Source organism: Natator depressus, chromosome 19 (genome assembly GCF_965152275.1).
Source record: "Natator depressus isolate rNatDep1 chromosome 19, rNatDep2.hap1, whole genome shotgun sequence".
NCBI lineage: Eukaryota > Metazoa > Chordata > Testudines > Cheloniidae > Natator > Natator depressus.
This window is the reverse complement of record NC_134252.1, coordinates 19,460,028-19,486,171: the sequence shown is the minus strand read 5'-3', so window position 1 is coordinate 19,486,171 and position 26,144 is coordinate 19,460,028. Positions and strand designations below refer to the sequence as shown.

Below are 26,144 nucleotides of genomic sequence, written 5' to 3'. Positions count from 1 at the left end.
TGGCCCAGACAGCAAAGTGACGAAAACACCTCATATCTGCTGTGCTGCCCTGAGAGCAGACTTCAGCCTCCCGCTCCCCGCCCTGCCCTGGATAGCAATGGAAAGTACAGTGGGAAGCTGAGGCACACATAGACTTCATAAAAATATTACGAAAAATTCCCATTTTGTTTGGGTTCACTCTACCCTTTTTATCTTTGAATGGGGGGCGGGGGTGCAAGGACATCTATGGTGCAAGTGCAGCTCCATCGGATACTGCTGATCAAGAGAATCCTATATTGTATGCATGGGATGCATGTGCACCAGAGTGGAATCCATGTATAGAATACATCTTGAAGAACCACAGTTCCTGAAAGGTAAGTAACTGTTCTTCCAAATTTAATTGTTGCCTTTGCTGTGTTGCTCTATGGCACACATCAGTATTGCTGTATTCCTCTTACTTGTAACCTAGAATAATTTTTGAACATTAGATGAAAGACCAGTTCATTAACCCACAGTGCCACTTAGATAACTACAATATGAATATCACTAATGTTCTTTCTTTACAGACACTGGGATTTTTTTTTAAGGATGCCATCAAGAAGTTTATCGTGACTCAATGTATTCTGCTGCCTGTGACCGCTCTTCTGCTTTACATTATTAAAATAGGGGGAGACTACTTCTTCATTTATGCCTGGCTGTTCACGTTAGTTGTTTCCTTGGTGAGTATGGAGGTACTTTTTTGTCCATTTGTAATATTAGTTTGTTCTCAGAGTATAGTGCACAGAGTTTTTTAAATAATATATTTCTTAAAACTGGAAGAAATTTAAAGTGGGAACCCTATCAGTCTTTACAATCTTATGACTATCATTAGTCCAGCAGCAGCAGCTCATGTTTATTATTCCTCTGAATGCTCATAAAAGCTTATTAATGTGACATTTAAATTAAAAATACATTTAATCTAATATTGAAGTGTCTTCTATCAAGAAGAAATAACAGTTTGACTACATGTGCATTTCTGTCAACAGTATCTGACATCCTTTTTCAAGCATCCAGCCACTGGTCCTCAGTTACATAGTACTTAGGGTATGTCTATACTTAAAATGCTACAGCGGCATAGCTGCTGTAGCACTTCAGTGTAGACAATCACTACAGTGATGCGAGGGGTTCTCCTTTTGCTGTAGTGAATGCACCTCTCCAAGAGGCAGTAGCTAGGTTGATGGAAGAACTGGACCTGATATTCAGTGATGATCTCACTAATGTTGACAGAGGTAGTATCAAGTAGAAGTAGGGAAAGTATTATTTCCCTGCTTCTGTTTCCAATTGTTAGGGTTCGTTTTTCATTAATGATTAATGAAATGTCAGATGACTCAATCGGTTTATTAAACAGAAAAATTGGCACAGAGAGGGTCGTACGTGATCAGTCTCTGGGAAGTGGTCTCACAGCAATCACAGCTCACATAATCTGTGTCCGCTCCAAAGTGCGAGTTAATCTGACATATTTTTGTCCACTTGTTTACAGCAAGTAGAAGATTAATACACCTTACCCCTTTTCCTTATCTAGTTTCATATCTATTTTCCAGTATACAAAGACATCTATATCAACCAGACACCATAACTTTCCAGATGTTCATGAACTGTAGAGTAGAAGTAGCAGCAGACCATAGTGACATAAACTGTTTTATACTAACGATACTTACCAACAATTCATATATAGCAATCCTTAACAGAACACATCTTACTCCTGACAAGTTCAACGCACACAAAGAACAAAGGTGGTACGTTGTTCACCATAAGCTTCGCATAAGTGCAAAAGCATGCTGGAAGTTAGGTTCATAACTATACAGCTTTGCATAAATACAAAATGTACAAAGCCTTCTAGAAAAATATATTGGCTAATGCAAGGATTGCATTTACTGTCTTAGTGCATCATACAGGGAGTTCATGTTCAGTTGGTTTCCACGATGACTGTCTTGTTCAGAGATGCTGCTTTCCAAGATACAGGTCGTGATATTATAAGTGTGGCCTGTGCTTTTTGCTCCTAGATGCATGACTTTGCATTTGGCTGCATTAAAGCCCATGTTAAAATGAGCCCAACTTACCAGGTGATTTTGATTGCTCTGTGGAACTGATGTGTCCTTATCATTGTTTGCCTTTCCAACAATTTTTGCCACTTGCAGGCTTTACCAGCAATAACTTTATTTTATTCCAAATCGAGGGTGGTTAGATTTAAATCAAATTATTTAAAATCGACTTTAATCATGTTTTGCATTTGTACTTTTTAGTTCCTTTTTCCTTTTAATAAAAAAAAAAAAAAAGGTTGGTTTGTCATTGGTTGGTAACCATTAAAACAGGTTTGTTTGTAACTCAGTGTAGCCTTTGCACTAAATTTGGTGCCTTTTACGAACCAGGAGGATATGTTATATCTATACACATTTATTTAAGCAATTATGTAGCTTAACTTACACTTATTCAAATTCTTAATGTATTAATTTTAGAAAATGGCGAATGACACATTTCTTATTTACTAAACAGTTATTTATTTGTGATTTGTGTCAACCTTCATTTGGATGGAAATTCAATTAAAAGTGCACAAAAACAGCATTTTAACTTTATTAAATAAAACTACCTTTAAATGTGCTGGAAACATAAGAAAGTTTATCAAAACACATTTTGCCTTTAAAACTGATTAATTAAACAAAGGAAGTATGATCTGTAATTGAACTGATTATCTCTGGTCAGTGTGGGTGGGATCTGTGAAGGTCCTTAGGTGCCTAAACCAGAGATTTAGACACCTAAGTTCCATTTGTGATCCACAGAATTTTTGCTGAACCCTGTAGCCACCTAAACTCACTCACTAAGCACACCTGGTGGATCAAGTCCCAATTCAATCCTGCTGGTGATGTGGCTGCCACCCACCTTATAACCTTCCGCCCAGTGGTTAGACTACTCACCTGCGTTGTGGGAATCATAGGCTTATTTCCCATCCCAGGCAGAGGGGGAGAAGATTTGAACAGGCGTCTTCCACCTCTCTAGAGAGTGCTCTAACAGTTGAGCTATGGGATATTCTGACATGGGGCTTCTTGCCTTTCCTGTTGAAGCTGTTACACTGTAAGTAAATAATGAAAGAATGATTGAAGCAGGGGGACTGGACATGGGGTCTCCCACCTCCCAGGTGGGTGCCCTAACCGTTGGACTACAGAGTCATATTCTCTTTCTCTCTCATCCAATTATCCCTGGTCCAATCACTCTTTCATTATTGACCCACCACACACCATGCCTCCCCGTCTTGTGTGGAGTCCTGCAAGAAATGCCTTGGGCACCTAAGCTGTCTGATTCTGGGGTGGGTTCCTGTTCGTGGATCGCTAAGCAGAATTAGGTGTCTTCCTGTAGCCTGGACTTAGGTGCCTGTCTTTGTGAGAGGGGCAGGGCTTAGCACATCCTCCTCTCTTTGGCATCTCCTATTGGCTAGCTTAGGCAGCTTCTCACCTAGCATACTGACTTTTGTGGATCATTCATTGTATAAGGAGCCTAGGCATTTAACTCAGCTTTGTGGATTGTGTGATTTTTTTCTAGGCTCATAAAAGTTAGGCACTCTGTGACATTCAGCCTTGCAATGCCCAAGTCCCTTCATGGATCTCACCCTATGTCCTTCAAGATCTTAGAGTACATCTCATTCTCTGATACCTAGTTTTTGTTCATAAATTGGAAAAGGAAAACAAGCTTTCCTGCTTTTTTTCAACTCCCAGATGGTTTCTTAACTTTTGAATGAGCTAGTAATTGAACTGAACTAGTGGAATAAATTGAAATGAAGAAAATAGTCTCTCTGTACCCAGAGAAGAGTCTATGGCTGTCAAAAGCTGGTCTGGCGCTTCAGCAAACTCCAGTTCCAGATGTGTTGCCATTGACTTCCACCAATTCAGTAGTTTGACTTTCCAACTTGGCAGCAAATAAGTATTACTTAGTATTTTTTGTATAGAAAGACAAGTCGGATGAGGGTAATATCTTTTATTGGAGTAACTTCTACTGGTAAAAGAGACAAGCTTGCCAGCTTACACAGAGTTCTTCCTCTTAATTTAAATTATTTTAATAGATTATCATAAATCTAGCCTTGACATAGGTTGTCAGTTTCAAATTTAATTTTTGAATAATTGTCCATAGTGCATTATAAACAATGTATTTGTATCAGATCTTAGGTTTACAGAAGAAGGAAAGGCAGTTCAAAAGTGGCAAAGGAAAGATATTGTGTACTGCAGGGGTTCTCAAACTGGGGGTTGGGACCCCTCAAGGGGTTGCGAGGTTATTGCATGGGGAGTCGCGAGCTGTCAGCCTCCTCCCTAAACCCTGCTTTGCATCCAGCATTTATAATGGTGTTAAATATATTAAAAAAGTGTTTTTAATTTATAAGGGGAGTTGCACTCAGAGGCTTGCTTTGTGAAAGGGGTCACCAGTACAGAAGTTTGGTAACTACTGGTGTACTGTATGTATCTCCCAAACAATTATAGCATTGCTCCTTGTGCTAAGTAATTCAAGAATAAAGTTCTAATATAGCAATCCTTTGGGCCCATTTCGTAATTACGTCCAACCTATGAAGCACAACAAAGCCTGCAACTAGAATAACAATATTCTTGTCGTTTTCATTGGTCTGGAGAGCTATTTGAAGGTATTGGAATCCAGAATAATAGTGCATGCAATCAAGCAGTCTCTGCCCATATGAGTCTGCCCATAGTTTGATGAAGGGCGAAAGTCCTAGAAAATGAGGGGTATGAATTTGAAAGATGGTGGTCCTAGGACAACTAATGGGAATATGGGCAAATTGGTCCCCATTGATTTGCTAAATCCCTAATAAAAAATAATTAGGTGCTACAGATACAAGAAACTCCAGAAATGCAAATAGGGAAATGTAGCTCACGAAAGCTTATGCTCAAATAAATTGGTTAGTCTCTAAGGTGCCACTAGTACTCCTTTTCTTTTTAGATTCTAAATATTCCAGATAATTCAGATCTTAGGAACCCAAGTCCCATTGAAAATCATTGGGACTTGGAGTATAAGTCGCTTCGTTGCTTTCCCAAATTTTACCCTTGGCTTCAGTAGTTGATTGACTCAAACCAACCATGCTGGCTCCACACACTAGATGCTCTCCTGCCTGGAGTAGACAGGAGTCATTGTATCTCCTGGGACTGTGGGGAGAAGAGGCTGTGCAAACACAGCTGTGGACTGGCTGTGGAAACATGGATATCTGTGAAAAAATTGCATGGTGAATGCAAGCAAAGGGTCAGCAGCAGTGCTGCATGAAAGCAAAGGAACTTCAGGCAGATTTAAAGTGCAAAGGTTGGTTTAAAGATCATAATCTGCAATAACCTAAATTTAGGTGAATACATTTAATGATACAATTTAGATATTAACATCCAAATATTCGGGTACATCACTCATGAAACCTATCAATTTAATCTATCATTTAAATCAGGTTTTGTACCAAATGACTGGAGGATAGCTAATGTGAAGCCAGTTTTTTAAAAGGGTTCCAGAGGTGATCCCAGCAATTACAGGCCGGAAAGCCTGACTTCAGTACCAGGCAAAGTGGTTGAATCTATAATAAAGAACAAAATTGCCGGACACATAGATGAACATAATTTGTTGGGGAAGAGTCAACATGGTTTTTCTAAAGGGAAATCATGCTTCACCAATCTACTAGAATTCTTTGAGGGGTCAACAAGCATGTGGACAAAGGGGAATCCAGTGCATATAGTGTACTTAGATTTTCAGAAAGCCTTTGACAAGGTCCCTCGCCAAAGGCTCTTAAGCAAAGTAAGCTATGATGGGATAAGAGGGAAGGTCCTCTCATGGATTGGTAACTGTTTAAAAGATAGGAAAAAAGGGGTAGGAATAAATGGTCAGTTTTCAGAATGGAGAGAGGTAAATAGTGGTGTCCCCCGGGGTCTGTACTGGGCCCAGTCCTATTCAACATATCCATAAATGATCTGGAAAAAGGGTAAACAGTGAGGTGGCAAAATTTGCAGATAATACAAAACTACTCAAGATAGTTAAGTCCCAGGCAGACTGCGAAGAGCTACAAAGGGATCTTTCAAAACTGGGTGACTGGGCAACAGACTAGCAGATTAAATGTAATGTTGATAAATGTAAAGTAATGCACACTCGGGGGAGGGATAGCTCAGTGGTTTGAGCATTGGCCTGCTAAACCTAGGGTTGTGAGTTCAATCCTTGAGGGGGCCATTTAGGGATCTGGGGCAAAAATTGGGGATTGGTCCTGCTTTGAGCAGGGGGTTGGACTAGATGACCTCCTGAGGTCCCTTCCAACCCTGATATTCTATGATTTTATGAACTATACATATAAAATGATGGGGTCTAAATTAGCTGTTACCACTCAAGAAAGAGATCTTGGAGTCATTGTGGATACTTCTCTGAAAGCATCCACTCAATGTGTAGCGACAGTCAAAAAAGCGAACAGAACGTTGGGAATCATCAAGAAAGGGGTAGATAATACGACAGAAAATATCATATTGCTTCTATATAAATCCATGGTACAACCACATCTTGAATACTGCCTATAGATGTGGTCACCCCATCTCAAAAAAGATATATTGGAATTGGAAAAGGTTCAGAAAAGGGCAACAAAAATGATTAGGGGTATGGAACGGCTTCCGTATGAGGAGAGAGTAACAAGACTGGCACTTTTCAGCTTGGAAAAGAGACGACTGAGGTCTATAAAATCATGACTGGTGTGGAGAAAGTAAATAAGGAAGTGTTATTTACTCCTTCTCATAACATAAGAACTAGGGGCCCCCAAATGAAATTAATAGGCAGCAGGTTTAAATCAAACAAAAGGAAGTATTTCTTCACACAACACACAGTCAACCTGTGAAACTCTTTGCCAGAGGATGTTGTGAAGCCCAAGACTATAACAGGGTTCAGAAAAGAACTAGATAAATTCATGGAGGATAGGGCAAACAATAGCTATTAGCCAGGATGGGCAGGAATGGTGTCCCTAGCCTCTGTTTGTCAGAAGCTGGGAATGGGGCAGGAGATGGATCACTTGATGATTGCCTGTTCTGTTCATTTATAGAATATCAGGGTTGGAAGGGACCTCAGGAGGTCATCTAGTCCAACCCCCTGCTCAAAGCAGGACCAGTCCCCAACTAAATCATCCCAGCCGGGGCTTTGTCAAGCCTGACCTTGAAAATCTCTAAGGAAGGAGATTCCACCACCTCCCTAGGTAACCCATTCCAGTGCTTCACCACCCTCCCAGTGAAAAAGTTCCCTCTGGGGCACCTGGCTTTGGCCACTGTCGGAAGACAGGATACTTGGCTAGATGTACTTTTGGTCTGACCCAGTATGGCCATTCTTATGTTCTTAAAAGTTATACAGAGAGTTGGTTGTGGAAAGCAAATATATCAATGAGTGAAGATTGTCCCTCAATTGAGAATTTAGGATAGTTTGTCCCTTAGAAAATACAATCCATCAGGGAAGTACGTTCAGTTACTTTTCAATGCTACTCCAGCTCATCTCTTCTGGTGTTTCCTATGTCTGGTGATGTGTTTGTTTCCCAAACGGTAGGTCGCAGAAAATTTATAGATGGGTTGCAGGCCTGGTGCAGGGAGGAGATTCTGGGGTGGAGGGTGTTGAAGAGCAAGCCCACCCTGCAGTGGCAGCTCCTGTCCTGGCTCCCCACTCTGGACATTGCAACCTGGTGCACAGGATCACAGTACTTATCAGGTTTGGCCTGGTTGACTGTTCTGACAGATGGGCAGCTGGACCAAATTTTAGTGAATAGTGTTGTGATCTGGCATACAGAAGGGCACTGGGTCAAATCTGAATGGTGTTGCGACCCTGTGCGCCAGGTCATAACACTCAGAGTAGGGAGCTAGGCCCAGCCCTGAGGTGCAGAAGCCCCCACTGCGGGGCAAGGGTGGGCAAGATCACACTCCAGCCCCAACCCAGACCTCCCCTCCAGGCTGGGATTTGTCTTGTAGTGCTGCAGTGGAGGGCGCTGCTGTGGGTGGTCATTGCCCCCTTGGCAGGGCAAGGAGGAGAAGGTGGTGGAGAAAGAGAAGGACACTGGCCTGTGATTTTGGGGGGCCCTCCCCAAATTTGGAGCCTTGGTGGGTCACAAAAAAGACAAAATGCAATTGGTTGGTCACCTTACTTAAAAGTTTGAGAACCACTGTTCTAGATAGATGTCCCTCGACCACCTGATGCTTTCCGACACCATGAGTGTAGCACTGACTGATTCCACATTCCTGCAACAGTCACTCATTACTGGGTTCTCATGCGTCCTGGGCCCTGATGATCAGAGCGTGTGTTTGAACCTTGTAACCCCTAGCTCTCAAGGCACTGGCCAGAGGAGTGTATTTCTCTACTTTTCGAGCTCAGGCATTGTGGAAGGCCGGGGTCCTGTTCTCAAAGGGCGCTGTGATGTCCACCATGACGATCTTCTTCCATTCCTAATTGGTGGTGATGGTGTCCGGTCGCAGTTGGCTGTCCGTTCCGGGGATGGTGGAGTTCACAGCCACCTTCCCATCGGGTGGTGGGATGGCTCTGATTAGGCGATTCTGGATGGCTTTGTGTCACAGCTGCCAGGCTCTGGAATGGGACTTGCAGCTACACAAGACATGGGGTAGCATCTTGCTGGCATAGCCGCATTTCCTGCATCGCTTGTCCCGTATCCCAGTGCAGATGGCTCTGTTCAGCAGGACGCAGTTGAGCCTGGCCCTGTGGATGAACCTCCTCTCAGCAAGTCGACTGAAACTGTCCTTGTGAGGAAGTGGTTGCTGGCGTCCCACTTGCATGTCACCTTGAAGGCCTTCCCCTGGTCTGGTTTCAGTTTCAGGTTTTCAACAAACTGGCAGCGGATGGCATCCTTCAGGGTCCTCTCCAGCATGGTTCTAGCTCTCGGAGTGATGATTGTGTGCTCTGTATTCTTAACCTGTGGCACTAGGACTCTCAGCTCCTGACGTTCCTCACACCACGTCCAGTGACAGCTGATACGCTTCTCCATTCGTCACATGGCATTGCAGGCACGAATCCAGAGTGAAGCACAGTCTTCCCTGTTTTTTCCAAATTCGCCTTCCAATGAGCTGCTCAGGTAGGTGGCGACATGTTGGTTGGATGGGGTCCTATCGATTCACTTCCTGATGACATCCTGCATAGCACTCACTGCGATGTTCCTTATCATGGTGTCCGGGCACATCAGAAGGCAGAAGGTGTGAGTGATCACCACAACGTTGCACAGATCACCCATTCGAGGGATGTTGGTGCCGGTTGCAAAATGGTTTCCCACTGACCATTAGCAATCTAGTGTTTGCAAGCTTCTAGAATGCAGTTGCTACTTGTTTCTCCACTGTCAGTGCATCTCTTAATGTGGTATTACTGCCCTCGAGTGCTGGGGTGAGCTTGGCATACAGATCCAGGAATCTGGCCTTTCACATCTGAAAGTTCTGCAGGCACTGCTCATCGTCTTGAACCTCCATTACCATACGATCCCACCAGTTAGTGCTCGTTTCTTGTGTCCAGAAGCAGCGCTCAGCCATCCGCAGCTACTCTGTAAATGCTACCAACTTTTCAGTGTGTCCCTCAGGAAACAGTCCTCGAAGAAATTGTCATGTCCCTCATTGTTACTATACTTCCTGTGGGTCTGCAAACACTGGGGAATTGTGTACCATTCATGAGATTAGTGCAGAGGTCTGTGGGCTTCATGTTTCTGTTACAGAGGGCAGACACTGAAAAGAGCCATGTGAGGTTGTGGAATATTTTTAAAAAGACACAAATTATGGGATATGAATAGCATGATGGGATGGAGAAAGTTGCATTCTGAGAACTTGACCTCCAGCTTCCAGAGATCCATGGGCAAGTCTTTTCTATCCCACAAAATGTGAAAATATCCCAAAAGGCATTGTGCTGGATGGTGGCATGTGACTCACTGGAATGCCTATTCATGGTGCACTACAGTTTGCATCGACACAAGCACTCTGGTGAGTATGTGCCCCGCCAGTTCAAGCAGGCAAGTATGCATGAGCAATAGACAGAACTCGGCAGCTATACTCCCACATAATTTATGTTGACCAAAGCTTTTAACATACGATCTCAAATGAGGGGTATCAGATTTAGCCTATGGAATGGGTTAAAATGTTTCATAGGCTGGACTATTCATTTAGGGCTACATATGCGCTGATGTCAATAGGAGGTTTTACACAGAGGTCATGGGTAAAATATGGTCTTTATGTGGTAACTGAATTTTAGAACCATTGACTTCATGGAACTAAATCAGTTAGCTGAGGATCTGACTTTTGTTTATTAATATTATTTGTTCAATACTTTATTGTTGCATTTAGCATCACTCATTGGGGAAAATCCGTGCCCCGTTAAGGCCATAGCTATTTCTGCCCTTTGTTTCTAACCCTTCCCCATCCTCTCCCTTCACTGTTTGTCTCCTTTGTCGTTCTTATTCCACATGTGTTTCACTCCCTTTCCATCTGCTACAATGGTCAGCAATGAAATAGTTAATTTTGACTTTTAAAATGTCGTCTTCAGGCTTTCGATTTACACCTCTGAGTGAGATTAATGGAGCTGGGGAAGTTGACACCTCTGAGTCAGACTGTCTGCACGTGGAAAAAGACAACTTTGTGTTACACTTCCATCACATTTTGGAGACTTGTGCTAGAAGGTTATTTTTTTTAAAAGACAAACAGCAGAATCTGAACATGTCATGCGGCTCTCCATAACATTAAGAAAGTCAGACATTTGACTTAGTTGGACTGCAACAGTCAGCTTTTCTGTATTGTATGCAGTGTTCCTGGATTGACATGGCTACAATGATTTTAGAGAGAGAAGATGAGTGAGGTAATATCTTTCATTGGGCCAACTTCTGTTGGTGAGACAGACATGCTTTTGAGCTTATACAGGGCTTATCTTCAGGTCTGGGAATTGAAACTCTGAGCATATTTCCCACACCAGAAGAAGAGCTCTGTGTAAGCTCAAAACCTTGTCCCTCTCATCAACAGAAGTTAGTCCAATAACAGATATTACGTTCCCCACCATCTCTCTCTAACTTTACTGTTACTGATTCCACCTATTCTTAAGTTTATCAAGCATGGTAGAAATCATTTCTTTTGAGAAATCCTCTTCTGCTGCTGCAGTTTCTGAAGAACAAAATGATTTCTCTGAATGGTGCACTCCGCTGCAGATGGAGCTACCAGTTTGGAACTTTTTCCCATTTTTTTTTGTGCTCACTTTTTTTTTTTTTTTTTCTTTTCCCCCTCACATTTTTCAGTTGAAAAAAGTAAAGTGAATGTTTTCATGCAACTGTCTCCCTCCCTTGCTCTGTCCCACTTTCTCAAACTTTAAACTTTTTTCTAACTTTTTCTATCGTCAGAAAAGTATATAGGGAAGGGAGAGTGGGTTTGTCTTGGTTTAACTTCCCCATCCTTTTTCAGTGGGGGTAAAGAGGGAACAGATGAAAAAAGAGGTCAGGGGATGTAGAAAAATGAAAATCAACAACCAAAAATAATGACAGGTTTCAGAGTAACAGCCGTGTTAGTCTGTATTCGCAAAAAGAAAAGGAGTATTTGTGGCACCTTAGAGACCAACCAATTTATTTGAGCATAAGCTTTCGTGAGCTACAGAAATGAGCTGTAGCTCACGAAAGCTTATGCTCAAATAAATTGGTTAGTCTCTAAGGTGCCACAAGGACTCCTTTTCTTTTAACAACCAAAAAGTTTTAGTTTCTGAACACTAAACTAATGGAAATTGAAATGAAAAATATGATAGAGAATGAAATGAAAATTTTCAAAATTCTTGCAAAAAATAAATTATTGTTCAAAAAAAAATTTCAGTAAAAAACCATGTTATTTTGACCTATTCTACCCAAGTCCTAGCTCCTTTTCCAGAGCATACGTTATGCAGGATCATGCTAGATACCTGCTTTTGTATGATTGTTTGATCTCGGCTTGTACTCACTGTGATGTTATGATTAAAACATGACAATGTAGATCATTGTTGCTACCACTGTTATATAATTGCAACAAATTGTATACAAAGTGTATCAAGTAAGGTATCAATGGAAAAGTAATGATTTGCTGAATATGATTATGCTATTTGTATGCATGTATCATTTTTGTATCTGAAGTTATGAATATTAACTATGTACCTTTTTTCAGAGTAACAGCCGTGTTGGTCTGTATTCGTAAAAAGAAAAGGAGTACTTGTGGCACCTTAGAGACTAACCAGTTTATTTGAGCATGAGCTTTCGTGAGCTACAGCTCACTTCATCGGATGCATAGCATATCGTGGAAACTGCAGAAGACATTATATACACACAGAGACCATGAAACAAAACTTCCTCCCACCCCACTCTCCTGCTGGTAACAGCTTATCTAAAGTGATCATCAAGTAGGGCCATTTCCAGCACAAATCCAGGTTTTCTCACCCTTCCCGCCCCCCCCCCCCCCCACACACACACATACAAACTCACTCTCCTGCTGGTAATAGCCCATCCCTCTTTGAAACCTCTCTTTATAATGCGCATGATAATCAAGGTGGGTCATTTCCAGCACTAATCCAGGTTTTCTCACCCCCCCCCACACCCCCCTCCAAAAACCACACACACAAACTCACTCTCCTGCTGGCAATAGCTCATCTTACAATGTGCACAGCAATAATCCAAGTTTAACCAGAACATCTTGGGGGGGGGTTTGTAGGAAAAAAACAAGGGGAGATAGGCTACCTTGCATAATGACTTAGCCACTCCCAGTCTCTATTCAAGCCCAAATTAATAGTATCCAATTTGCAAATGAATTCCAATTCAGCAGTTTCTCGCTGGAGTCTGGATTTGAAGTTTTTTTGCTTTAAGATAGCGACCCTCATGTCTGTGATTGCGTGACCAGAGAGATTGAAGTGTTCTCCGACTGGTTTATGAATGTTATAATTCTTAACATCTGATTTGTGTCCATTTATTCTTTTACGTAGAGACTGTCCAGTTTGACCAATGTACATGGCAGAGGGGCATTGCTGGCACATGATGGCATATATCACATTGGTGGATGTGCAGGTGAACGAGCCTCTGATAGTGTGGCTGATGTTGTTAGGCCCTGTGATGGTGTCCCCTGAATAGATATGTGGGCACAGTTGGCAACGGGCTTTGTTGCAAGGATAGGTGCCTGTATTTCAAATGTGTTTGCTCATGTGGTAACACCCACAAGGTATTTAGCCAGCACATTGCGAAGGAACTATATAAGCTGAGTGACCCATCAAAGAACACTTAACTCACAATGGACCATGGAAGATGCCCATCTATACTTAATGGGCTTTTCCTGAGGACATTCTAACTAGAGTATGGGTAATGGCTTCTGCTATGACTAAGCAAAGCAGGCATGGACATGTGACTTGCCCATGTGACTCCAAACCCAGTTCTCAGTGGTGACAGATGACAGAACAAGGAGTAATGGTCTCAAGTTGCGGTGAAGGAGGTCTATGTTGGATATTAGGAAAAACTATTTCACTAGGAGGGTGGTGAAGCACTGGAATGGGTTCCCTAGGGAGATGGTGGAATCTCCATCCTTAGAGATTTTTAAGGCCCAGCTTGACAAAGCCCTGGCTGGGATGATTTAGCTGGGGTTGGCCCTGCTTTGAGCAGGGGGTTGGACTAGATGACCTCCTGGGATCTCTTCCAACACTAATCTTCTATGATTCTATGACTAAGCAAAATGTGCATGGACATGTGACTTGCCCATGTAACTCCAAACTCCATCTTGTTACCTGTAATTTTCACAAACTAGAACAATGGGTTTCCCTTCACTTGGCGGAAGCTATAAAAGGCCCTGGAAACATCTCCGTTTTGCCTCTTTCCTGCTCTGATCTCTGGACTATGAACTTATACTAATGGGAGCATTCTAACCAAGGGACTGAGGACCTTCCAGTGATTTGAAAGCAACCAGAGACTGAACAAGCCAGCAGTTTATTCCATCATTGCTACAGGCCTGATCCAAGAACCTTGCATTTATTGTTACATACTTTTAGCCTATTTTAACTCTTACCTTTCTTTGTTTTTATAAATAAACCTTTAGATATTAGATACTAATTAAGCGTGATTATTGGGTAAGATCTGAATTGTATATTGACCTGGTATGTGTCTGGCCCTTTGGGATCAGAAGAACCCTTTAGTTGATGAAATTGGGTTTAAAAAAACACTCATCATTAAGTCTAGTGTTTTTGGTGGTGATATAAGGACTGGAATGCCTAAGGAGACTGCTTTTCTGACTTCTTGTTAGCCAGTGTGGTGAAACAGAAGTTTACTTATGTTGCTGGTTTGGTATATCTTATGGGAGAATAACCACCAGTTTGTGGTGGGTGTCTTCCCTATTTCTCAGCAGTTTGTCCTGAATTTGGCATTCTCAGTTGTGACCCACTGAGGCATGGTGACACTCACCCTGCCCTTTCCTTCCTCATCTCTCCACCCTCCTTTTCTTGCCTTAAAAAGAAAAATATATATTTTTTCCAGGTTGTTGGCACTCTGGGGCACTTGGGCCTCTAAAGTCTTAAATTTGAAAGAGTCCTGGTTTTATGGGTGGAGGCAGAAAAGTGCTCACCAGACCTGCAAGGCTTGTTCCCCTGTCAGTTGAAATGTTGGCAGTGGGGAGCACCATGAAACCTGACAATCATAGAATATCAGGATTGGAAGGGACCTCAGCAGGTCATCTAGTCCAACCCCCTGCTCAAAGCAGGACCAATCCCCAATTTTTGCCCAAGATCCCAAAACAGCCCCCTCAAGGATTGAGCTCACAACCCTGGGTTTAGCAGGCCAATGCTCAAACCACTGAGCTATTCCTTCCCCGGCCACTCATGCTTTCAGAGTAAAGGTGTTACGCTAAAGAATGAGAGTGTCGTGTGGAATGGTAAGAGGAGGAATAATGGAATACTTCATTGCCTTTTAAAAAAAAAAAAAAATTGAAAGGACAGTTGCAGCTAAGCTTTGACTAGTCAGTGGTTCCAATCAGAGGAAGTCTTCAAGGACTGCAGACTTTTGCTGTAATGCGTACAGGTCTCATTTTCAGTGTCTCATTTTGTTCTCTGCATGGTCTTCTTTCAGTCCCTCTTCTAAGGGAATGGCTCCTTAACGTCGCCTTCTGCTGCAAATATTATTCTCAAGTTTTAAGATTTACTTTTGGTCTAGTTCACCAAGAATTTTTCTATGTTTGGTTTTAACACCTCTGTTTCTTTGCAGGTTCTTGTCACAATATACGCAGACTACATTGCCCCTCTGTTTGATAAATTCATTCCACTTCCTGAGGGAGAGCTCAAACAAGCAATTGAAATGATGGCAAAAAGTATTGACTTTCCTTTGACTAAGGTCTATGTTGTAGAAGGTGAGACTTTTAAGTAAACACACAGATGCAGTTCATAAACTCCTTACTTTTTAGTTTCCTTTTAGTTTTATTGATTGGGGGGTTATTTAAGTTTGCCAGCTCCTATGCTTTAGGTCAGGGCATGTGCTCTAGTTATTTCTATGAAGGCACATTTGTGTCTTAGGGTTAGTAAAGTTATAATAAAGTTGCCAGAATGAAAGTTCTGTGCAACCTTAATTCAGGTGCGCGCACCCCCTCCCCCCCCCCCCCCCCCCCCCCCGTGTGTATGTATTTTCAGCGTTTCATAGGAAGTATGTCATAGAGCAAAGAATAGAACCAGGCCTTCTGGGTCCCAGTTCAGTGCATTAAACAAAGGAAAATCCTCTCGCAACCCTGTGCCTCATTAAATGTCCATTTTCTACAGTCGCTGAAGCAGGTATCTGATGGATGAAATTCTTCCATCATGATTAAAGGCAATGCCATAATTCATATGCACAAGGAAGTCAAATTAAGGTCACCCAGTAACTTTCATTCCGGGATTTCCTAACTTTTAAGCATTTGACATTTCAACCCTTAACATTCATTGAAAAGATACAAAAATCTATGCTTTCCTAGATTTAAAACCCTCTGAAAATTCATCTTGTGGAAACATATCAGTCCCACACGTCATCAGTTGTCTGAATCCAAGATCTTTATTTCACAGCACAGATCTCCACTACTTGAGCTAAGAGAGTAACCGTTAGTAGTAGTAGTCTGTTATCTTCTGTGTGGACCTGCCGCTAGAAGAGGGTATGATACCCTTTTGCCAGTGGCTTTTCACAACTATTTATTAGAAGAATATTGTAAGTTAAGATTCCTGGGTTCTATTCTTGTTTTGGGGGGCGGGGGGAGGGGTCAGGTCTAGTGATTAGACAGTGCAGCAAGGCACATAGATTTGGCACATTTATTCAGAAAGGCAATGTGGTCAATGTATGAGATTTGGGTTCTATTCATGACTCTTCCAGATGCCACCTTGTGTTACGTCTGCAAAATGGGGTGAATGATATTAGCATGTTTTGTAAGGTATGATGCCATGCTTAAGAATAAGGGCTGTGAAATGCATAAAATTGTTAAAACCAGTCAGTGGAAGCCTTTAGACTAGAACCCATGTTGTCGCTTAACTTCCAGCACAACGCACCTTTTCTTAGGTCAAAAGGATATTTTGCAGCTCCTGTTTTGCCTGTATCCCATCTAGAGCCATGTAAGGTTCTCTAGAGTCTAGGAGCAGCTACCGTGGAGTTGCCATAGAGGGAGCTGTGGGGATGGGAACGTGTTTGGTGAAAAAGGTCTATAATTTCAGCAATGAGCCTCTAACAGGCTCTGCTCATCTTGTGTGAATGACAACTTTCAGAGGCCAAATACAGGTTAGTTTTCATGGGGACAGCAAAAAGCACCTCTCTGACCTAAAGAGTATCCATCCAAATTTTAATTTCACATGCCACATTATTGAGGCACTGGAGCTCTTTAAAGAAAAAAAAGGAAAGAAGGAGGAGGATCCTGGGAACTACAGGCCAGTCAGCCTCACCTCAGTCCCTGGAAAAATCATGGAGCAGATCCTCAAAGAATCAATCCTGAAGCACTTACATGAGAGGAAAGTGATCAGGAACAGTCAGCATGGATTCACCAAGGGAAGGTCATGCCTGACTAATCTAATCGCCTTTTATGATGAGATTACTGGTTCTGTGGATGAAGGGAAAGCAGTGGATGTATTGTTTCTTGACTTTAGCAAAGCTTTTGACACGGTCTCCCACAGTATTCTTGTCAGCAAGTTAAGGAAGTATGGGCTGGATGAATGCACTATAAGGTGGGTAGAAAGCTGGCTAGATTGTCGGGCTCAACAGGTAGTGATCAATGGCTCCATGTCTAGTTGGCAGCCGGTGTCAAGTGGAGTGCCCCAGGGGTCAGTCCTGGGGCCGGTTTTGTTCAATATCTTCATAAATGATCTGGAGGATGGTGTGGATTGCACTCTCAGCAAATTTGCGGATGATACTAAACTGGGAGGAGTGGTAGATACGCTGGAGGGGAGGGATAGGATACAGAAGGACCTAGGCAAATTGGAGGATTGGGCCAAAAGAAATCTGATGAGGTTCAATAAGGATAAGTGCAGGGTCCTACACTTAGGATGGAAGAATCCAATGCACCGCTACAGACTAGGGACCGAATGGCTAGGCAGCAGTTCTGCGGAAAAGGACCTAGGGGTGACAGTGGACGAGAAGCTGGATATGAGTCAGCAGTGTGCCCTTGTTGCCAAGAAGGCCAATGGCATTTTGGGATGTATAAGTAGGGGCATAGCGAGCAGATCGAGGGACGTGATCGTTCCCCTCTATTCGACACTGGTGAGGCCTCATCTGGAGTACTGTGTCCAGTTTTGGGCCCCACACGACAAGAAGGATGTGGATAAATTGGAGAGAGTCCAGCGAAGGGCAACAAAAATGATTAGGGGTCTAGAGCACATGACTTATGAGGAGAGGCTGAGGGAGCTGGGATTGTTTAGTCTGCAGAAGAGAAGAATGAGGGGGGATTTGATAGCTGCTTTCAACTACCTGAAAGGGGGTTCCAAAGAGGATGGCTCTAGACTGTTCTCAATGGTAGCAGATGACAGAACGAGGAGTAATGGTCTCAAGTTGCAATGGGGGAGGTTTAGATTGGCTATTAGGAAAAACTTTTTCACTAAGAGGGTGGTGAAACACTGGAATGCGTTACCTAGGGAGGTGGTAGAATCTCCTTCCTTAGAGGTTTTTAAGGTCAGGCTTGACAAAGCCCTGGCTGGGATGATTTAACTGGGAATTGGTCCTGCTTCGAGCAGGGGGTTGGACTAGATGACCTTCTGGGGTCCCTTCCAACCCTGATATTCTATGATTCTATGAAATAGTTGGGGGGGGGGGGGGGAAGGTGAACATTTGCAAAACTACCTATTTTTTCCCAACATAATTCTTGGAAATAGCTGAATTGTTGAAAGGTACAAAACATTAGACTGAGGTAAAGAGAAAAAATGGAAAAAATTAGCCCAAATGGTTATAGTTTGGCAAAGTTCTGAGCAACTAAAAACAGGCTCACAATGGAAAGTGTTTGCAAACCTTACCTAATCAGTATCAGCTCTTCCTATTAATTAACTATGGTACTAACTTCAGATCTGATCTAAAGCGCCTTGAAATCAGTGGGAGCCTTTCCATTATCTTCACTGGGCTTCGGGTGAGCTTTTAATGTTTAAATCAGTCTTATTAAAACTTTAACACAGTTAAGGTTGCCTGTTGATCACTCGTGCCCTTCCAGAATGTCGAGTTCAGCGAAACTCAGACTTCTGAAACCAGGAAACGCAGAGTTAAGGTAAATGCCCATGCAACCTTAACTTTGCCCCCCTGGAGCTGGCAATGGCCAGTGGGAATTGATGATTAATGATGGATAGGGGAAAGAATAAATCTCTGTGGCATCCTGTATGCAAGTGTGAAGGACTTGTAAAAGGATATGAAGTGAAAGCATGGTATTCTCTCAAGGCAGTAGGCTCAGTGTTTGAGCACAGGGCAAGTGCAGGTCGCACCTGTCCAATATAAGGCAGAGTGGGAGTGTGTGTGTATTATGAGTGTTGTGGAGCATTGCTCAAAGAAGGCATATTGTGTGGTCATCATCTTTAACTTTGTATTTCCTGATTTTCAGAAGTGTAAGTTTTGCTGAACTTGGATGTTCTGGAAAGGGACAAGGTGTCACTAGGCAACCTTAACTCTGTATTAACAAAGTATTTTGCTATTTAATTTTTTTTTTTTTTAAACAACAAGATTGTTTTTGGTAGGAGCAGTGGCCATTTAGGTAGTTTTGCCTCTTACCTAGATTTGCAGTTGATATGCTACTGGGTTAGGTAATAATCAAAAGACCTAGCTTTTGTACAGTGCTTTTCATGACTAGATATCAAAGAACTTTTCATTATCTCCATTTTACAGGAAACTAAGGCACAGAGTTGAAGTGATTTGCCCAAGGTCACCCAGCAAACCAGTGGCAGAGCTAGAAATGGTCCCAGTCCAGTGGTCTTTCCACTGGTTGCTAGGTGATTCCTCAGTGCTCCTTTCCCCCTCCTGTACATCTTGTTATAGTGCAATGGGGATGATGGTCATGCTTTGAAATGTTTGCAGTGTGTAGTGGCTGACAAGGCCAGTGAGAGAAATCTCAGACATTGTCTTTGTCCCAAAATCTTGACAGTTTTATTATATGGTGGTTACCAAAAGTTTTAAGCATCTTAGGGCACGTCTTCACTGGCAACGTTAAACATTTAACATGGTTTATGTAGTCGCAGCATGGCACTGGGAGAGCGCTCTCCCAGCACTCTAAAAAAATCAACCTCCACGAGGGGAATAGCTACCAGTGCTGGTGCACTGTTTACACTGGCACTTTACAGCACTGAAACTTTCAGCGCTCAGGGGGGTGTTTTTTCACATCCCTGAACGAGAAATTTGCAGTGCTGTAAAGTGCCAGTATAGACAAGCCCTAAGAGAAGACTGGTTTGAGTCTCTTTCTCCTTCCTTTGTCCCACCATTCCCTGCGAACGTTTCCAGGGTGATCCTCCCCTTACAATCCAATTAGCACCCAGAACACAATAGCAGCATAGCAGGCTCAGAGAGGTGTTCATAGAATATCAGGGTTGGAAGGGACCTCAGGAGTCATCTAGTCCAACCCCCTGCTCAAAGCAGGACCAACACCAACTAAATCATCCCAGCCAGGGCTTTGTCAAGCCTGACCTTAAAAACTTCAAAAGAAGGAGATTCCACCACCTCCCTAGGTAACGCATTCCAGTGCTTCACCACCCTCCTAGTGGAAAAGTTTTTCCTAATATCCAACCTAAACCTCCTCAGGTGTTAAGTGGTCCATTCACCTCAATGAGATGCTCTTAGCTGAAAAAGCATACTCAGTGGAGCTGAATATAGCCCGAAACATTAGCTCTGAAACATCAACTGCTGCATTCATGTCAGTCAGTGTTCTTTTCTCCCCTTCCCACTGCTGGAGAGTTTCCAATTTGTGTCAAGCATTCCCAGTTTCAGCCATGTGTTCTTGGTGGCTGTTCTAAGCTCCCCACCCAGAGCGGCAGGGCTTCCACAGATCGTGGCTCACATGTTGGGATCAGGAGAGTCAGACCCCTATAGCTGGGCAGGGCCCACAGATCCTCGTTTACAGAGGGGGAGTAGGGAGACAGGCTTAGACACACACCCACCACCACCCGCAGAAAGGCAGGCTTCTCAGATCACAAGGAGAGCCAGGAAGAGGGACCATACCCCGTAGATGGTCCTGGGGCCCCCAGGTGCCTATTCTCCCCCCTATTCTCCCCCCGTCCTCCTGTCACCGCCAAGACCCCCATCCCAGTGTCCCACCCATTACCTGACCCTCCTCCTCCATTAATTGCCTTCCAAATCACCGCTCTTCCCCTCACTGCATCCCATCCCCCTCTCTCCCTATTCCCACCTGCTCTTCCACCACTAATCATGCTTCCCTCCCAGGGAAGTTACATGTTTGCACGTATAACTGATTTTCTTCTCAAAAAACAGTTTACTTACCTGCTGAATATTCTGCTGTATTCAGATTGCATTTCCCTAAAATAAACCCTTTGACAGATCGGAGCCCGTTTTCTTTTTATTTCAGAATTCTGTCCTGGGTTGGATTTGAATTCACAGTGCCTGGAAGCTATTCAGATTCAGAGTAGCAGCCGTGTTAGTCTGTATTCGCAAAAAGAAAAGGAGTACTTGTGGCACCTTAGAGACTAACCAATTTATTTGAGCATAAGCTTTCGTGAGCTACAGCTCACTGCATCTGATGAAGTGAGCTGTAGCTCACGAAAGCTTATGCTCAGATAAATTGGTTGGTCTCTAAGGTGCCACAAGTACTCCTTTTATTCAGATTCAGTGATTGGTACATTCTCCCCTGAGTCATTCAGGTCCTGTAATGTAGAGTTAATTTTCCAGATAGTTAGCCCCTCTCTCTCAGCACTTGCTCAGTGTAATTTGTTTGACATGCCATCAAGCATTTCGGAGGGTACCTCTCCTAACTGAAGAACTAAAGTCTTTAGCTAATAAGGTTATAATTTGATTCCCCCAGGGCTAGTGGGTGGCTAATTCTCAAGCACCTGAGACCCTGGTGTGATCTCAGCTCTGCTTTGACCTCTGTGAGCAAAAATTCATTGCTAGATATGTGAACGTTAAGAAAAGCTGTTTTTTGGGAGGGACTCTGTCTTGGGAATCCTGGATTCAAATGACCCCAAATTTGGGTTACTGACCAAACCCCACACTCCCACGTGGCACATAAAATTTCAAGGCAATCCAAGTAACCATGCAGACTGTAGAGCACTTCCAACAGCTGGACTTTAATCATTCCTAAAACTAGCAAAAATTACTGCACATATTTATGAAACAGCGTTTTTGAACAATTCTCTGTTTGTAGCAAATAAAAAAAGGATTTAGTCCTCAATGTGGACTATCCAAAAAAGGAAAAATATTTTAAATGCAGTCATTTCAGTTTCCCAATAGCAAAAGGAGCCTTAGGGTATGTCTACAATATGGAGACTATAGCAGTATCACTATGTCACCGTAGCTATGCCAACATAATGCTGTAGCATAGATTCAGCCTACATGGCAGATGGGGGTTTTTTCATTGGTATAGAAACTCCACATTCCAGAAAGACAATAGGTATGTCAGCAAACGTATTCTTCTGTAGACATAGCTGCATCTATAGGAGGGGAGGAGGGGTTAGGTCAGGTCATCATAGCTATTCTAAAGTGGTTGTGTGCCAGCATAAATGTAATCAGGGTCCCTGGTCTCATACAGTTTAACTCTTTTGCAGCATTAATTACATAAATTTATAAGGCCAGAAGGCACCATTGTGATTATCTGTGACATTATGCATAAGCTTCTCCCATGCTGAAGAGTAGCCTGTACTTGTGGGAGAGGTGGTGAATCAGGCAATCAAGGCTGGCCTGATGGGCAGTGCAATAAAATTATAGGGAAGATGAGGCTATGTTGTGAAGGGCTTTGTAGTTAAGAATAAAAGTTTGTGCTTGACACAGTGGAAGAGAACTGAGTCAAAGATGAATCGAATATTATGGGCTTGAGAGACAGAAAGGATGAGGGTACCATCTCTTCACTAATTTAGAGATGAGATGGGCAGGGGAGGGCCTCCAGGAAAAGATCAGGAGCTCTATTCTGACCATGTTAAGTTTCAGTTGATGGCTTGATGTCCATTAGGAGATTCCAGAAAAGGGGATGGAAACATTAGTTTAGATGGAAGGAGTTGGTCTGTGGTAAAGAGATAGATATGAGACATCAGTGTAAACTTAGGGACAAACAAATTTCTTAATTTCATAGAGATTAAAGTCAGGAGGGACAATTAGATCATCTAGTCTGACCTCCTGTATAGCACAGGTCATTAATTTTCACCCAGATACCTCTATATTAAGTCCAAAGCCTTTAGTTAGACCAAAGCATTTCAGTTCTCAGGAGACTAAAGTGTGTGCCACAGGGAGAGACCAAGGTGCCACCAGTGCCCATGGCCCCTGCAGTGACAGGAGATTGATTAGATGAGATATGCCCAGATGATCACAGCAGGTGAGCCATACTCCAAGCTGCAGAGACAAAAATACACATCTCTTCCCCAGATCCCTGCCAAACTGACCACGTGAAAATTCCTTTCCGACCCCAGATCTGACGATCAGTATCACCCTCAGCATGTGAGCAAGATACTAGTCAAGCATCTAGAAAGAGGATTCTCTATACCATCTTAGAGCACTGCCCACTCCATCTGGCTTCCATTACAGCTGTGGCCAATCTGATGCTTCAGAGGAAGGCAAAAAAAAATGGAGAGAGCAAGGGAGATTGAGAATATCTGGCCACTTGTGTACTGGTGGTGGGCCAGGGGAAGATACCTTCCTGACCAATGCTGGTGACCATCTGAAGCCATGAAGCATGAGATTTGATTATAGACATTATCTTAATGCAGAGCTGTAAGTGTTAATCCCCAAGGCCCATGAAGGGAGGGAATGAAGGGAATTCATAGATTCATTGTTTCCAAGGCCAGATGGGACCCCACAACTATCCAGCTCTCCCCAGCACTCAGAATCCAGAACTTCTCCCAGAAGCTGGATAAAAGTACATTTTTTAAAAATATATCTAGTTTAGTCTGAAAGGCTCCAAGCAATGCTGAATCCATCACCTCTGCTTGTAAACTGTTCCAATGTTTAATTAACCTCACAGTTAGGACATTTCATCTTAATTAAAGGTTGAATTTATGTAAACTCTACTTCCAGCCATTGCATCTTGTTATGGCTTTGTCAGCAAGGTTGCAAAACCCTCCACTATCATATCTTTTCCATGTATATAAGTACCAGAATTGCCATTCTAAATCAGACCCATAAAATCATAGAAGATGAGGGTTGGAAGAGACCTCAGGAGGTCATCTAATCCAACCTCTGCTCAAAGCAGGACCAACCCCAACTAAATCATCCCAGCCAGGGCTTTGTCAAGCCAGGCCTTAAAAAACCTCTAAGGATGGGGATTCCACCACATCCCTAGGTAACCTATTCCAGTGCTTCACCACTCTTCCAGTGAAATGGTTTTTCCTAATATCCAATCTAGACCTCCCACACTGCAACTTGAGACCATTAGTCCTTGTTCTGTAATCTGCTACCACTGAGAACAGCCTATCTCCATCCTCTTTGGAATCCCCCTTCAGGTAGTTGAAGGCTGCTATCAAATCCCCCCTCACTCTTCTCTTCTTCAGACTAAAGGTCTATCTAGACCAGTATCCTGCCTCTAACAATGGCCAGTATCATAGGCTTCCAAGGAGGGTGTAAAAACCCCACGCTAGCGGATATACCACCTGGACCAGGTGACTTTTTAAATTACTACTTTGTTCCAGTGCCATTTCTTCTAAATCCTCATGTGTCACCCAGGTTAAATGCCAGTATCTCATTTTATGCTTTACCTGTTAAAACACTGGACAGTAATCAGTCAAAAGCCTGTGTTTCAAAGTTGCAGTAACTCTAAAACAGGTAATGCTACTTTTTATGCAGGCAGTTTGGTCTGATGGCTAGAACAATCAGGAGACCAGGGTTGTATTTCCAGCTCTGCCATTCGGCTACTGGACAACTTGGGCAAGTCACTTCACCTCTCTGTTCTTCAGTTTCCCCATCTGTAAAATAGAGAGACCCAACTCTTATGTAATGTTGTTATAATTTTACCCACCTGTTCCTTCTTAAATAGTTGGTAACTAGGGATTTAAATATTCATATGAATCCATCCACCAGATTTCTATAATAGCAACTACTGAAGAATTTTTCTCACACTCAAGAATTTTCAGTCCTTCCAGTCCAGACTTTTAACATTGGTGTATACCACAGCAATTTAAAAATAGTTCTTTTCACATTCTGTGATACCTTAATTTGTTATGTTTGTGACACTTTGAGTCTGAGTTATGTCTGGTCTGTCCCCTGCAATTCGCTGCCTTTGCTCTAGTTAATTCCCTAGTGATATGCCTGTTGTTGTCACACTAAGTACTTCCTATCAGTGTTGATACATTTAATTGTGTAGAAGTATTTGGTTCTTTCATTTTGTGATCACAGCCTCTTTAATGCTACATAAGGCTGAGTCTACACATAGGTTTTTGTACCAATTTGAACTATTTTGGTTCGGGGTGTGCCTTTTATAATAAACCTAGGGAAATCGGCATTCATCATGGTGTGGATGCAGTTGTATTAGTATGAAGGTGCTTATACTGGTAGAGTTTATTTCCGTACCTGTACAGGAGTAAGCTACATTGATATACCTGGTACGCCAGGGACTTGTATGGCTTTATACTGGCTTCCAACAGATCGTAGTTATACTAGCACAAAATCCATGTAGTCAGGCTCTAAATTTGGAAGTGTATTTTCAAGATTACAAACTTCCTTCCATCGCAGCTGCCACTTGCAGTTTATGCACAGGAAGGAAAACTCTCCCTTCAGGAGGGAAGGAAAATTTAGCACATCCTTTGAAGATCACAATAACTGTTTTTTCACTCTGGTTATCATAGTTACCAGAGTTGGATTATACATCTAGAGGGAAAGTGCTCTGGTTGAATCTCCTGTTCACTGTTCAGGAGTTTGCTTTATAAATGTCTTTTATACATAAATATTTCCTTTCAGAAGTATCTGTACCTAATCTACTCAAGATTTCCCTCTGCCAGTTTTTTTGTAAAATAGATTATAATGTTTTAAATACACACACCAACAATCAAACATGAGAAACTCTCCTGATAAATTTTAATGAGATATATTTCTTTATACAGAGCTAAACAAAAACTATATAAAATTCAAGGGGCATAATTCATAGATTTTTAAGGCCAAAAAAGAACTCTGATGATGATTTTTGTCTGTTCTCCTGCATTACATATGCCTGAGAATTTCACCCAGTGATCCCTGCGCAAAGCCTATAACTTCCGGTTGACATAGTGCTTATTTTTTAGATATCCAGTTGTGATTAAAGACTCCAAGTGATTAAGAATCTACCACATCCTTTGATAAATTGTTCCAGTGTTTGATTACTCTCACCATTAAAAATGTATGACTTATTTTTAGATTGCATTTATCTAGCTATTGCTTCCAGCCTTTGGATCGTGTTATGCTTGCTAGACAAGAGAGCCCTTTACAATCAGAAATCCTCTTCCTATGCGTGGTACCTCTTAATGTTTTTTTTTTTTTTAAATAAGCTAAATAGATTGAGCTTCTTTAGGTTCTCACTGTAAAGCATGTTTTCTAGACCTTAAAT

General features: G+C 42.4%; 1 protein-coding gene across 6 annotated transcripts in view; it reads left to right on the top strand.

The window, feature by feature from the left end:
• Positions 1–26,144, top strand: part of ZMPSTE24 (zinc metallopeptidase STE24) — a 116,408-nt gene that overhangs the window by 62,749 nt on the left and 27,515 nt on the right. For all 6 annotated transcript variants that reach the window (XM_074934537.1, XM_074934534.1, XM_074934535.1 and 3 more), the window contains 2 exons: positions 546–698; positions 15,212–15,353. In XM_074934537.1, coding sequence (XP_074790638.1) covers positions 546–698; positions 15,212–15,353 — 295 coding nt within the window. The remainder of the gene's footprint in view (positions 1–545; positions 699–15,211; positions 15,354–26,144) is intronic.